This window comes from Aedes albopictus, chromosome 1 (assembly GCF_035046485.1).
Source record: "Aedes albopictus strain Foshan chromosome 1, AalbF5, whole genome shotgun sequence".
Lineage (NCBI taxonomy): Eukaryota > Metazoa > Arthropoda > Insecta > Diptera > Culicidae > Aedes > Aedes albopictus.
The window spans coordinates 160,543,157-160,556,365 of record NC_085136.1 but is presented as its reverse complement, the minus strand read 5'-3'; the positions used below and the strand labels follow the sequence as shown (position 1 = coordinate 160,556,365).

The following is a 13,209-nucleotide window of genomic DNA, read 5'->3' as shown; positions in this document are numbered from 1 at the left end:
TCACGCCACTTGGGCGGCGGCTTCTATATTCGTCTGTTTTCCACTATAACTCAGTCAATTTTGAACAAATTGACTTGAAATTTTGTACACGGGTAGATACTATACCTATCTCACCACATTCCAAATTCCAAAATTCCAAAAGTGTGTCAATTGGTTCAAATTTGACTGAGTTATAGGGGAAAACAGACGAATATAGAAGCCACCGCCCAAGTAGCGCGATTCCCTACTAACATTTAAAAAGGGCGTAACAACCAGTGTGAATTTTTGAGCTTCTATCATTCCTCTTGAGCGCATTTCCCATATATTTAAGTATCCTGAATATTTCGAAAATAGCAGCCAGTGCCCCTTTTCTTTCTTGTGTTTGTTTAAGAGGGAGTAAGAAAAAGCTGGTTACGCCAATGATACGGTATGGTTTCAAATCCATTTGGGTCGATAAAATAGGGTATATGTACCATTCCTTGGCCTAATTTGCAAGCCGCCTTGACAATTTTGACCATAACTCATGAATTAATAGCACTAGAAATAATATGTCAACCCTATTACACACTCTAGGCAATGCATGTTTCACCAATTGGAAGTAAACTTACGTAAATATTCAAGATTTTACTTAATTAAGTTGAAAAGATTCGATGCGATGGTATGCAACGTTGGTCTATGGTACAAAAATTGGCCTATTAGTGGATACAACGTTGGCCTATTGCTATCCATGCACTAGAACCACTAATTATCTCATTTTTTCAATATTTCTGCTGAAGTATTATCTCTGTTTGTTCACCAATCTTACTTTTAAATTATATTTTCGGAGCCAAATTTTCAAAAAACTATAAATAAATCACTTTAACTAAAGTTCTTTCTTAATTAAATAACGAAAACAATGCAACCCTATTATTGTGTTATATTTTTACAGTCATCGCACACAAAATCTTTCTTCCTGTTCGTTCTTTCTGGTTCTTACGCAAGAAATGCTGTTGACGTCTTTTTATCACTGTTTTTGACGTCACTTTACTGATGGGCCAAAATTTGGGTACATAGTGAAAAAAATGTCCTCAATATTCGGCCCACATTCAATTTGTAAAATAGTTATTATTCGTTGAAAACAAATACACAAGTTCAAAATAGCGTCTTTGACCGTCGCATCAAATGTTCAGTTATTGAAAAGTCAATTCGAAATGTTTCAGAATCATGCCATTTATGATCATGTGTATAGACTACGCACTAAGCCGAAGAATCATGGCGTCTACAAAAGCTAAACAAAGTGACATTTTTATTCAATTTTAATGTTTCAAAGTGCTAAAATTGAAACGAAATGTTACAGTTGTTTGACGCATAGCTTTTACGATATCCAGATATGCGTGTTTGTTTGAGTATTTGGTTTACATTGAGATAGGCCGAACGAGGGGACTATGCCAACGAAGCATCCCGATACCCTATGTCAAAAAAAAGCTATTATGGCGCTAAAATAATGGTACATACACTCCCGTTCAAAAGTTTGGGGTCACCCCCTCAAAAACATGTCATTTTTTTAGGCCAATATCTCCGCCAATTTGCGTCCGATTTCAAAACCCTAGGTTTCATTCAAAAGATAATAAGTCAAAGAAACAAAATAAATGATACTTACTGCATAGACATTGAACCACACATATTTGTTGAAATTTACATACTAAAACTTAACGTAAAGTTGCCTCATTTTTTGAAGCGTGGTAAAATGTGCTAACTTTACATAACATTTTTATATACAAAAATCGTTAAATACGTTAAGTTGAAGACATCAAACGTAAATTTAGTTAATTACACTGCGCAACATTTTTTGTCTCAAGAGCAAACTTATGTGTCTCCGAAGGATTTTGGGCCGCTGAATCCGAATCCGGGCTCAGATTTGCTCCAACACGTCACAATTTTAAGCTATACCTCAATTTATAGGGCAAAATATGCGATTTTGGGCTTTTTTGACTGCAAGCCATTAAGCATGGAAATATTTTTTTTAGGCAATCAAAAGGTTAGTTGGTCAAGTAACATCTAAATTAACGACTCATGCAAAATATTTCGTTTTACCTAATCAAATTTGATAGATTTAAGCATTTTATGTTAGTATGAAAACTTGCATGCAACTTTTGGAGGGTGACTTGTATGGGAAATATCGTACCTAACATAAATCGCTTAAAACGATAAAATTCGATTTGAAAAAACGAAATTTTTTGCCTGAGTCGTTAATTTAGATGTTAATTTAGATGTTAATTGACCAATTAACCTTTTGATTGCTTAAAAAAAATATTTCCATACTTCTAATGGCCTGCAGTCAAAAAAGTTCAAAATCGCCTATTTTGCCCTATAAATTGAGGTATAGCTCAAAATTGTGACGTGTTGGAGCAAATCTGAGCCCGGATTCGGATTCAGCGGCCCAAAATCTGTCAGAGACACATAAGTTTGCTCTTGAGACAGACCAAAAGTTAATTTTTGTTACGCTGTGTTATCTTTTAAATGAGCCAAAAATAATTAAAATTAAACTATAGATGACGAAGATATCACCAAATCACTTTTCCATGTTTTACGAAAGTGACCCCAAACTTTTGGCCGATACATCATATTAAGGGGTGACCCCAAACTTTTGGTCGATGACATCAAGGATTAATTTACTTAATAACTTTTTTTCTAGATTTTTTAGCTATGTTCTGTAAAAAGCAGTTGAAAGCTAATAGAAAATGGGTCATATTACCGCTCTCATCTTAAAATTTGGTCGACCCAACTTCCAGCGACACTGCCGTAAGTTTATATTCATTTTTTAGAAAATTTGGCAACTTTGGGTTAAGTTTAGATACAAAATTTTTTGAAAAAATTTCTTTTAAATCATATTCAAAATTTCTTTGACTTATTATCTTTTGAATGAAACCTAGGGTTTTGAAATCGGACGCAAATTGGCGGAGATATGGGCCTAAAAAAATGACATGTTTTTGAGGGGGTGACCCCAAACTTTTGAACGGGAGTGTACTTAGATAAACTCACCGACTTCGGTAATATTGTATCACAATCTTAACCGTTAAGTTTTTTTACTGGAAAAATTCGGTAAAGCTGGCAACATTTACCGAACTTCGTTAAAGATTGACAGATGAACAATAACAGCTTAGCTAAATTTTGTAATTTTTTTTACAGAATTTCAATAAAAATCCATTACCGAACGCTCAGCAGTTGAGATTTCGGCAAAAAATACCGAACGCGATTAGCTATATATCAGTTTCTATATATCACTAGCTTTCCCGGCAAACGTGAGTGACAAGCTGGGCGCGGAGGCTGAAACATGCCGCATTTCGTCTTTACCGCGTTTTTGCATTTTTCTTGTGTTTTTAGTTCGTACTTGGGTGGAACGCTGATGGGAGAGTGAAAGGTCGTCGGTCGTCAGTGACAAGCAGGGCGCGGAGGCTGAAACATGCCGCATTTCGTCTTTACCGCGTTTTTGCATTTTTGTTTGTGTTCTCGTTCGTACTTGGGTGGAACGCTGATGGAAGAGTGAAAGGTCGTCGGTCGTCAGTGACAAGCAGGGCGCGGAGGCTGAAACATGCCGCATTTCGTCTTTACCGCGTTTTTGCATTTTTCTTTGTGTTCTCGTTCGTACTTGGGTGGAACGCTGATGGAAGAGTGAACGGTCGTCGGTCGTCAGTGACAAGCAGGGCGCGGAGGCTGAAACATGCACGGTTGTTTGAGAAAACCCATCGATGGGTATAAAAATACTCATTTTTGGAAGCATTCACATCTGTCAAATCATGGGTGAAAATAACAATAATAAAAGAGTAAAAATTTACCCATTTAAATGATCCGACCATTTACCCATTAATGGGTGAAAAAGTAGTTAGAACGTTGGTTAGTCGAGAGCTTCTTCTGTTCAAAAGTGAACTTTTTTTCTGCTTTCGCTCGCTCGAGCGCTCGCTGAAGGTTTCCTGCATCAATTCTACTGGCGCCGTTTTCTATACAAAAGGTTAGTAACGTACATTATTCAATACAATCGTCGTTTTCAATATTTTATTGGGAAATTCTTGGTAATTTTAAGGTTTCATTTTGGAATACACCACCCTCGACACCACCAGGACGTTCGACTTCCGGATTCCAGTTCGATGATGATTTTTAGCAGCAATTATAAAGTGAATGTAATTAATATATTTTACAGTCGCAGGAAAATGTATTATTTTTCAAATAAAGTGCAATAGGAATGAGTTTTCTTAGTTAAGTTTATTTTAATGCCATTGAAATTTCCATATAAAAACATCTTCCTCGAAATGGGTATTTTTTCACCCATTTTACGGCGCCGGCGCTTTTTCAAAATGGGTAAAAATTTACCCATCATTTGACATAAACTGTGTCTACCCGTTAATGGGTAAACAGTCTTTACCCATTAAATGGGGAGAGGCACTTCTAGCGAAAGTGGGTGTTTTTTCACCCATTCATGGGTTTTCACAAACGACCGTGTGCCGCATTTCGTCTTTACCGCGTTTTTGCATTTTTCTTTGTGTTCTCGTTCGTACTTGGGTGGAACGCTGATGGAAGAGTGAACGGTCGTCGGTCGTCAGTGACAAGCAGGGCGCGGAGGCTGAAACATGCCGCATTTCGTCTTTTGGTGTGAACGAGTGCACATTTTATATGGTTTGGACCGTTTGCATGCTGAGACCAAAGCCAAACATAGAAAACCAGCTGGTCAGGATTACCCGGTGAGTTCGTTCCTTATTATTACTTTTTATATTTGAACATGACATATATGGGGATTTCGGAGGGGTAGCCTAAGGAAGTTAAATGAACTGGTTTCCGGGCAAATGTTCGTGGGGTGGCCAGACTTTGTCACGAGATAACAATTATCATGTTGTTTTCCGAAGGTCTCCAGTGAATTTAGCTTACCCTGCTACAACAAACCATCAGGTAGATCATTCCGTTCCGGTATGACTCTGCAGCCATAGGTAATCCTTGCGCTGATGGTGGGTACACAATCATCATCATCATCATCACTAGCTTTCCCGGCAAACGTCGTTCTGCCTGCCTACTGTGTTTTTTGACACACAGCTCCATAGGGACATCCCCCGCAGAGTCATCTGTATAAGAGTCCCCTTTCCAGAGACCGCAGGGGTCCCACGCCGAGCTATGAACCTTCCCCGGCCCTAAAAGCACTCGCATACAAAATTTCACGCCGATCGGTCCAGTGCTTCTGAATGCATAAGGGTCAGACAGACAGACAGACAGATAGAAAGAAATTCATTTATATATATATACTAGCTGTCCCGGCAAACGTCGTACTGCCTACCTACTGTGTTTTTTTTTTTGACATACAGCGCTATAGGGACGTTCCCCGCAAAGTCATCTGTATTGGAGCCCCCCGTTCCAGAGACCGAAGAGGTCTCACACCAACCTTCCCTGGCCTCAAATCCGCCCACATACAAAATTTTACTTCGATTGGTTCAGTAGTTTTTGAATGCATAACGGTCAGACAGACAGACAGACAGAAATTCATTTATATGTATATAGATAGATATATAGATTTGGACCTTATTTTTGTATGAATCATTGTGCTAAAGGTTAAGGTAGGTGTCTGCCAAAATAAATTATTATCGAATTATTAACATACCGTCGATGGGGGTGACAATGGGTCTGAGGGTGAGATTGGGTCAAAACAGAGAGTCATAAATTTTGAAATATCTAATCTAATATCGTAAATTATTATTGAAAACTTTATATTTTTTGAAAGAGGACATATTCACGGTGAATATCATTTGGCATTTTTCAAAGGTAGTCCGTGACATTTACCTTAAATATTCGAAAAATAGCGGTAGGAATTGCTGAAGGAATCCCGAAAAATCTCCACTTAAATTTTTATATGAATCTTCGGAGAAGCCTTGGAGGAATCCTGCGAAATAAATAACACAGGAGATTTTGGAAATACTCCTAGAAAAAATCTTGGGCAAACTTGCGAAGGACCCTCAAAGAAATTCTTGATGGATTCTTGCGAGGAATTTATATGCCGACTCACGGAAAAAATCTTGAAGGAATCATACCCGGAAATTTTGTAAGAATCTTTGCTACACTAATCCTTGCATAATTTAAGAATATTAGTAAAATTCGGAGTAGTTACGCATTTTTTAGCTCTGGAATATGTAGAAAAATCTGAAAATAAATGTCACACGAATTGCTGGAGAACTTTTTAGAACTCTTTGAGAAACTCACTGTAAAATTCTGAAGGAATTTTTGCAAACAAAAACCTGACAAAAATTTCTGTAGAAGTTCTTGGAGGAATCCTCGGTGGAACCTAGAGGATTATTGAGAAAACTCGTCAAGGAATTCTCAGAAAAATTACGGATTTAATTTCAAGAGTAATGATCAGAGCAATGCAAAAAAGGTAGCAACATCCGAAAAGAATCCCGGATAAATACCTGGAAAAATTTGATGAACATAATGATTTTTAGAATGCATTTCTAGGTGAATTATTAGACGAATTCCTGCAGAAATTGTTTAAAAAATGCCAGTAGAAATTCTCGGAGAAAATGTTGGAGCAATTCTGGAGTAGTTTTCGAAGAATAGTCGGAGAAAATTCAATACTTGGAGGTTTTCGTAGATAGTTTCGTGGAAGAATTTATGCGGGAAATCTCAGAAGATTTTTCCAAATCATTATTTGAGAATTTCGTAGAGTATTCTAAGGATGCACATGAAAAAATCAGAGTAATTCCTGAAAGTCTTCTGGATGAACCAACGAAGAGATCCTTGGAACAATTACCGGAAGCCATCATGAAGCAGTTCTCAGAGAAATTACTGAAGGAATTCGTACAAAAAATCGTAGCAACTCCTGAATTTTTTAATGGAACATCTTTTGTTTTAAGAAACTAAAATTTTTTGTTTTAAGAAAATAAAACAATCTATGGATGAATTTCCGGAGAAATTATTGGAAAAATTACTGGCCATTTCTCCATGCATTTGTGCTTATGAACTTCAGGCTTTATGTGTAACTAAACTACGGTAAGAACTAGCCAAAGGCTTGAATAAAACAAGATTGCAAGCCGGATTTTTTAGAAGCTCGTTTCCTGCAATTCGATGTGGTTGTTATTTTCTCTGAATTATGCTTGTAAATATTTTTTTTTAATACTTGGGTGTGTACAATTTACAACGAGCATGATATTAATCATAAACTTTTAAATTACTAAACTTCAGAAAACAAACATTATCTAACGTTATTGCTATCCATTCCATAATCCTAATAGAGACCATTCATAAGCCACATTTTTTTGCGGAGGGGAGACTCCATCTACAATCTACGCACCGTTGAAAAAAATAAAACATTTTCATGGATGAAAGCCAACGAAAACCAACGAAAGAGGGGTTGTTGTTGACCAAAGTTTAGTTTACGTGGTTTATGGGCAGTCTCTTATCAATTCGGTCATGTAACAATGCCATGCACCCATTCAATTTAAAACAAAGATAATCCTGCAGTTACAGTACATAAAGTAACAGACAATCAGACGTGACACCTTGCCCATCAAAAATCGTAACTTACAATTACATTTCCAAGGTTCATATTTCGATTGTCTGTGACACGCTGCTAACACGTGGTTTTTACAGTCCCAGAATCCTAACCCACCCCCCAACAACACCACCCCATGGTTGATATCCCCTGGGTTTGCTGTGCATTTTGATTGACCAGTCTGTTTCGTGCATTATTCTAATTTTTGTGATTTTCTAACATAAAAAGGTGACGATGAGGATGACGACAGTCTTGCGCCTCCGGGTATGGACGAGCTCAAGACAAACCAATGGCTGGGCGTGACGGTCAAGTCCGGCGGAAAGGAAAACAAGGTATTGCATACCTTGCCGATCTGAATAGTTCAGAATCAAAATGCCTATTCTTTCAATCACAGATTTTCGTTTGCGCCCACCGATACATGAAGGTCCATGACCGAGGAAAGGCCAAGGAAAATGGACTGCACCTGGGCCAAGGTCTGTGCTACGTGCTGAACAACGATTTCTCGTTTGGATTCGCTGTGGAAGTGTGTCTGGGACGGTCCATCGAACGGGAACACGAGCAGTACGCGTTCTGTCAGGCCGGCACTTCCGGGATGATCTTGGACGATGGCACCGCCGTGATAGGAACCCCTGGGGTCATGATCTGGAAGGGTACGGTGTTTGCAGTGGAAATCGACGGGGAGTTCTTGTCAAGAGATAAAACGCAGTACTATGGAGCACATGAGAATGTGGACTCGCCGGTTCCCAATTACAGCTATCTAGGTAAAATGGTGGTGGTCCACGGTCGCCATGTGGTAGCATTAAACTTTGGTAATTGTTTCTAGGAATGTCGGTAACCGGAGGAAAGTACTTTGGGGATTACATGTCCTACGCGGGAGGTGCTCCTAGATCTCGGGGGAATGGGCAAGTGATTATTTTCTCGAATCGAAATAAGCGAAACCCAATAGTCAAGGAGAAAGAGCTGCGAGGTGAGCAGTTCGGTTCCAGTTTCGGATACGAAATGACTACTGCAGATGTGAACGGTGATCAGTAAGTAGAAAAAGAATATCTTTAAGGATTTAGGCTTAACCAAATCTATATTTCAGTGCACCGGATCTACTGGTCGCAGCACCGTTCTACTTCTCCAAATCAGAAGGTGGAGCCGTCTACGTGTATGAGAACATGAATAACAACTTTGCGGACAACTACACGACCAAACTGACAGGGAAAGTTGATTCACAGTTCGGCATGGCCCTTGCCAATTTGGGAGACATCAATAAAGACGGTTGCGAAGATATTGCCATCGGGGCACCCTATGAAGGCAACGGTGTTGTGTACATATATCTGGGAACATCAAATGGATTGTCTACAAAACCTTCGCAAGTGATATCATCGAGCTCTCTGGGTCTCAAGGTGCCCACATTGAAGACTTTTGGGGGTTCCCTGTCTGGAGGAATCGATCTGGATAATAATACCTATCCGGATTTGGTTATCGGTGCGTACGATTCTGCGGCTGTAACTACGCTGTTGGCACGACCCATTACGAACATTAAGACATCGGTGAAAAGTGAGGAGTTGCAGAATATCGATCCTACGAAGCCCGGCTGCCGAGCGGATCCCACTGCCAATGCCACATGGTGAGTAGAGCAATGCAGATAAATTCACCGAATTTTTCAGCAATCGTACCTCGGCTCGAGCTCAACACGACTCGATACATTAAACCTGCAGAGGCAGATATTAGTTGGTAGTAGGCATAAAGTACAAGCCCTTGTTGCCGTCCCCGAAGTATGAACTGGGCAGTTCTCCCAAAACTCTGGCAAGCTTCCCGAGAAAGCCCTTCCCTCCCAAATTGTACATAGCTCTTAGCAGTCCATATTGTAGTTTGTCGCCTTGAGGTCGATGAACTAGTGATGCGTTGGGATCTGGTATTCACGGCATTTCTGGAGGATTTGTTGTACAATGAATATCTATGATCCGTTGTCGACTGGCTGTCATCGTAGCCGGCCTGATAGCTCTCCCTCCACTCATTCGTTATCGGTGATAAGCGAATTCCGCTAACCTGATCATCCGTTCTTACGTTCTTTGTGTCATTTAGGTGTTCGTCAAAATGCTGCTTCCACCTTTTAATCGTAACTATATGTTATTGATCACGAGGAGATTAGAGCGAAATTTGACGTTTTGAACGATAAGGAAACTTTTCTAACCGCAGTTCTTCTGGACGTATGTCTGGACCCCATAGTAGACACGACTTTCGCCGTGAAATATTAAGACGCATAATCATCTTAATGTTTCACGGCTCGCGTTATAAACAGCCGTTAGCAACAAACCTCGAGTGTATCCCCGTTTTTTGTAACACTGCTGCTAAGGCATGTCTTTTCTTGCTCAGTTTCACATACCATCAGGAACGCTTCGCGTAAGAGGCGGATATAGAGCTCAGTGACCATTTCAAACGGTCTGCCATTGATATATTTACATATCGTCAACGAAGCAATTAAATTGTCCGGATTGGTTGAAAATCGGTCTCCGGCTGATGCACCCAGTTTTCCACATGATACCCTCTAGCGCAATGTTAATCAATATCCACCCAGGGTCCTATTTATAGAACATATGCCCCAACGCACATCGTCCTTTAAATATGACAATTTTTTTATGTGAACATCTACGGAATTAATCAAAATTTACACCCATACCTTGTTCTTAGTTGGCAATATAGTTTGTGATTGGTTCACTAGGTGGCGTAAACGATGCTGCAAAGATTACATATTGTCACGATCTTCATTTACAATGCGAAAGTAATTTATTCCCGTGGATTCTTAACAATGGTTAATAATTTATAGTTCATGTCTTCGGCAGAGTTATCAATACATACAAAAGTCAATGTATATATGGATGTTTATATGTTTGTCTATTTGTATGTCTATGTGTATGTATAACGGCATAACTCTGGAATGCGTCAAGCAATTTCAATCAAATTATAATAGTATTGGGATTCAAGATAGCGGTTTAGGTTCCAAGATGGCTGCCGAAGCTCCAGAATATATTAAATACAGGGGATGGCCAAAATGTTTGGGATAGGCAATTTTTTTTTCTCTCACAAAAAAGTTCAACAAGCTATAACTTTTCATAGAGCGCATCAAAAAATCTCAAATTTTGACTGTTTGTCAACCTATTATGTGTGCATCATTGGTACAAATTTGGGCTCGATTGATTATTATTTCGCAAAGTTAGAACTGTTCGCGTAAAACACTATTTTTCAGACAACTCATTTTTGAGGTGTCATATCTCGAAAACCAGTGAACCGAATTGAATGAAATTTTGAACGTACACTAACAATATGTAAATGCTTCACAAACTATTCAAACATAGGTACTTTTTAAATGTTGAAAAAAGTTATCATTTCGATTTTTCTCGAAAAAATGTATTTTTTTTTTACATCAATGTCAATAAATTTTAGTGTTGATATCCAAAGATCTTCCTCTTCTGTTCTCAAGTTATCTCCTATCAGATATATTAGAGCCTATTTAGATTGAAGGAAGAACAGATTTAGTAATTTTTGTGCGGTATTGTAAATTTGACTTATTTTCCTCTATGGGCCTGTCCATAAACTACGTAGACTCTTAGGGGGGGACGGGGGGGTCTGGCCAAAGTCTACGCTCCATACAAATTTCGAAAATTTTGTATGAACAAAAGTCTACGAGGGGGGAGGGGGGGTCTGAGATGGCCAAAAATGAGTCTACGTAGTTTATGGACAGCGCCTATATGGGTAAAAATTTCAATCCATTATAACTTAATTTTCCGTGAGAAAATATTACATTTTATAACGTCGTATTAAGTATCAATATATTGTTGATAACCGTTAAAAAAATCATTCAATTCGGTTCACTGGTTTCCGAGATATGACAGTTCAAAAATGAGATGTCTAAATAATAGTGTTTTAGCCGAACGGTTCTAACTTCGCGAAAAATTAATCAATCGAGCCCAAATTTCTACCAATGATGCACATATAATAGGTTGACAAACAGTCAAAATTTGAGATTTTTCGATGCACTCTATGAAAAGTTACAGCATGTTGAATTTTTTTGTGGGAGAAAAAAGTTGCCTATCCCAAACATTTTGGCCATCCCCTGTATATCTAACTGAAATGCGGCTTCGGATACTATTCAGTATGGGTCCGCAGAACTCTACGATCGAATAAAGTTCGCCGTAACACGAAGTTAACCATCTACAAAACGCTGATTAGACCGGTCGTCCTCTATGGGCACGAAACATGGACCCTACGTGCAGAGGACCAACGCGCCCTTGGAGTTTTCGAACGGAAGGTGTTGCGTACCATCTACGGCGGAGTGCAGATGGAAGACGGGACTTGGAGACGGCGAATGAACCACGAGCTGCATCAGCTGCTGAGAGAACCAACCATCGTCCATACCGCGAAAATCGGGAGGCTACGGTGGGCGGGTCACGTCATCAGGATGTCGGATAGCAACCCGACTAAAATGGTTCTCGAGAGTCATCCGACCGGTACAAGAAGACGTGGAGCGCAGCGAGCTAGGTGGATCGACCAAGTGGAGGACGATCTGCGGACCCTACGCAGAGTGCGGAACTGGAGGCAAACAGCCATGGACCGAGTGGAATGGAGGCGGCTACTATGTACAGCAGAGGCCACCCCGGCCTTAGCCTGACCGTCCTCCTCCCATCTACCGATAGGGTTTGATGAGCAGAACTTAAAAATAAATATTCGACGCTATTTTGAAAACCAAGATGGCGGACCATAATTCAAGATGGCGGCCTCGAAATGGTAGTTTGAGCTATGATACCATACAATATGTGTATCTATCGATCGAGCTTGAGAGCTTGATGAGTAGAAGTCAAAAATCGATATTCGACGGCATTTTGAAATCCAATATGGCGAACCAGAAATTAAAATGGTGGATCATAATCCAAGATGGCGGCCACGAAATGGTGAGATACCTTCAGGATTTTTTTTCCGGGATTTCTTCAGGCATTCATTTCGAGAATCTACCCAGGATTCCACCCGGGATTCCTTCAGATGTTCTTGGAAACGGTTGCTCCCGAGTTCTCTTCAGGGATTTCTGCAGGGCTTCGGAAAATTCTAAAAGCATTCTTTTAGTTATTCTATTCGGCATTCTCTGAGGGATTAAACTCCTTCAATGATTATTTTCGGAATCCCTGCTGTTATTCCATTAGTGATTCATCCCGAAAAGGAATATGTAGGAATATAGACTTCTGCCAAGATTTCTTCAGGCAACCTTAGATTTTTTAGATATTCGTGTCGGAATTTCTGATGGGGTTCCTTCAAAAATTCTTCCCGAGTTTTTTTTTCACGGATTAAAGAAATTCCTTCCGCTATCTCCTATATGGTTCTTTCAGGGATTCCTGAAGCTAAGCTTTCATCCAAGATTCCTAACATGATTTCTCTAAGGATTCCATCAGGTATTCTCTACGGGATTCCTTCAGGAACAAAATAATCCTTGATTTAGAAAATCTTGACAAGATTCTTTTAGATATTCTAGCCGGCATTTCTTCAATTCTCTCAGGATTCTACCAGATATGACTCCCAGAACTGCTATAGGAAATCCTCCCGGGATTCCTTTAGGGAATTTTGCTGGGATTGCTTTAGAAAATCTTGGACTAACAAATGTTCTCGGCATTCCTTCAGGGATTACTGCTGAAATTCCTCCAAAGATCCCTTCGGTTTCGGGGGATTCCTTTAGCGGTTCCTGTTAGGAT

The 13,209-nt window shown here is 39.6% G+C and overlaps 1 protein-coding gene across 9 annotated transcripts in view; it reads left to right on the top strand.

Moving 5' to 3' along the window:
- LOC109427696 (integrin alpha-PS1) overlaps positions 1-13,209 on the top strand; it is a 534,426-nt gene that overhangs the window by 499,757 nt on the left and 21,460 nt on the right. For all 9 annotated transcript variants that reach the window (XM_029872200.2, XM_029872197.2, XM_029872201.2 and 6 more), the window contains 4 exons: positions 7,712-7,815; positions 7,878-8,244; positions 8,307-8,511; positions 8,568-9,098. In XM_029872200.2, coding sequence (XP_029728060.2) covers positions 7,712-7,815; positions 7,878-8,244; positions 8,307-8,511; positions 8,568-9,098 — 1,207 coding nt within the window. The remainder of the gene's footprint in view (positions 1-7,711; positions 7,816-7,877; positions 8,245-8,306; positions 8,512-8,567; positions 9,099-13,209) is intronic.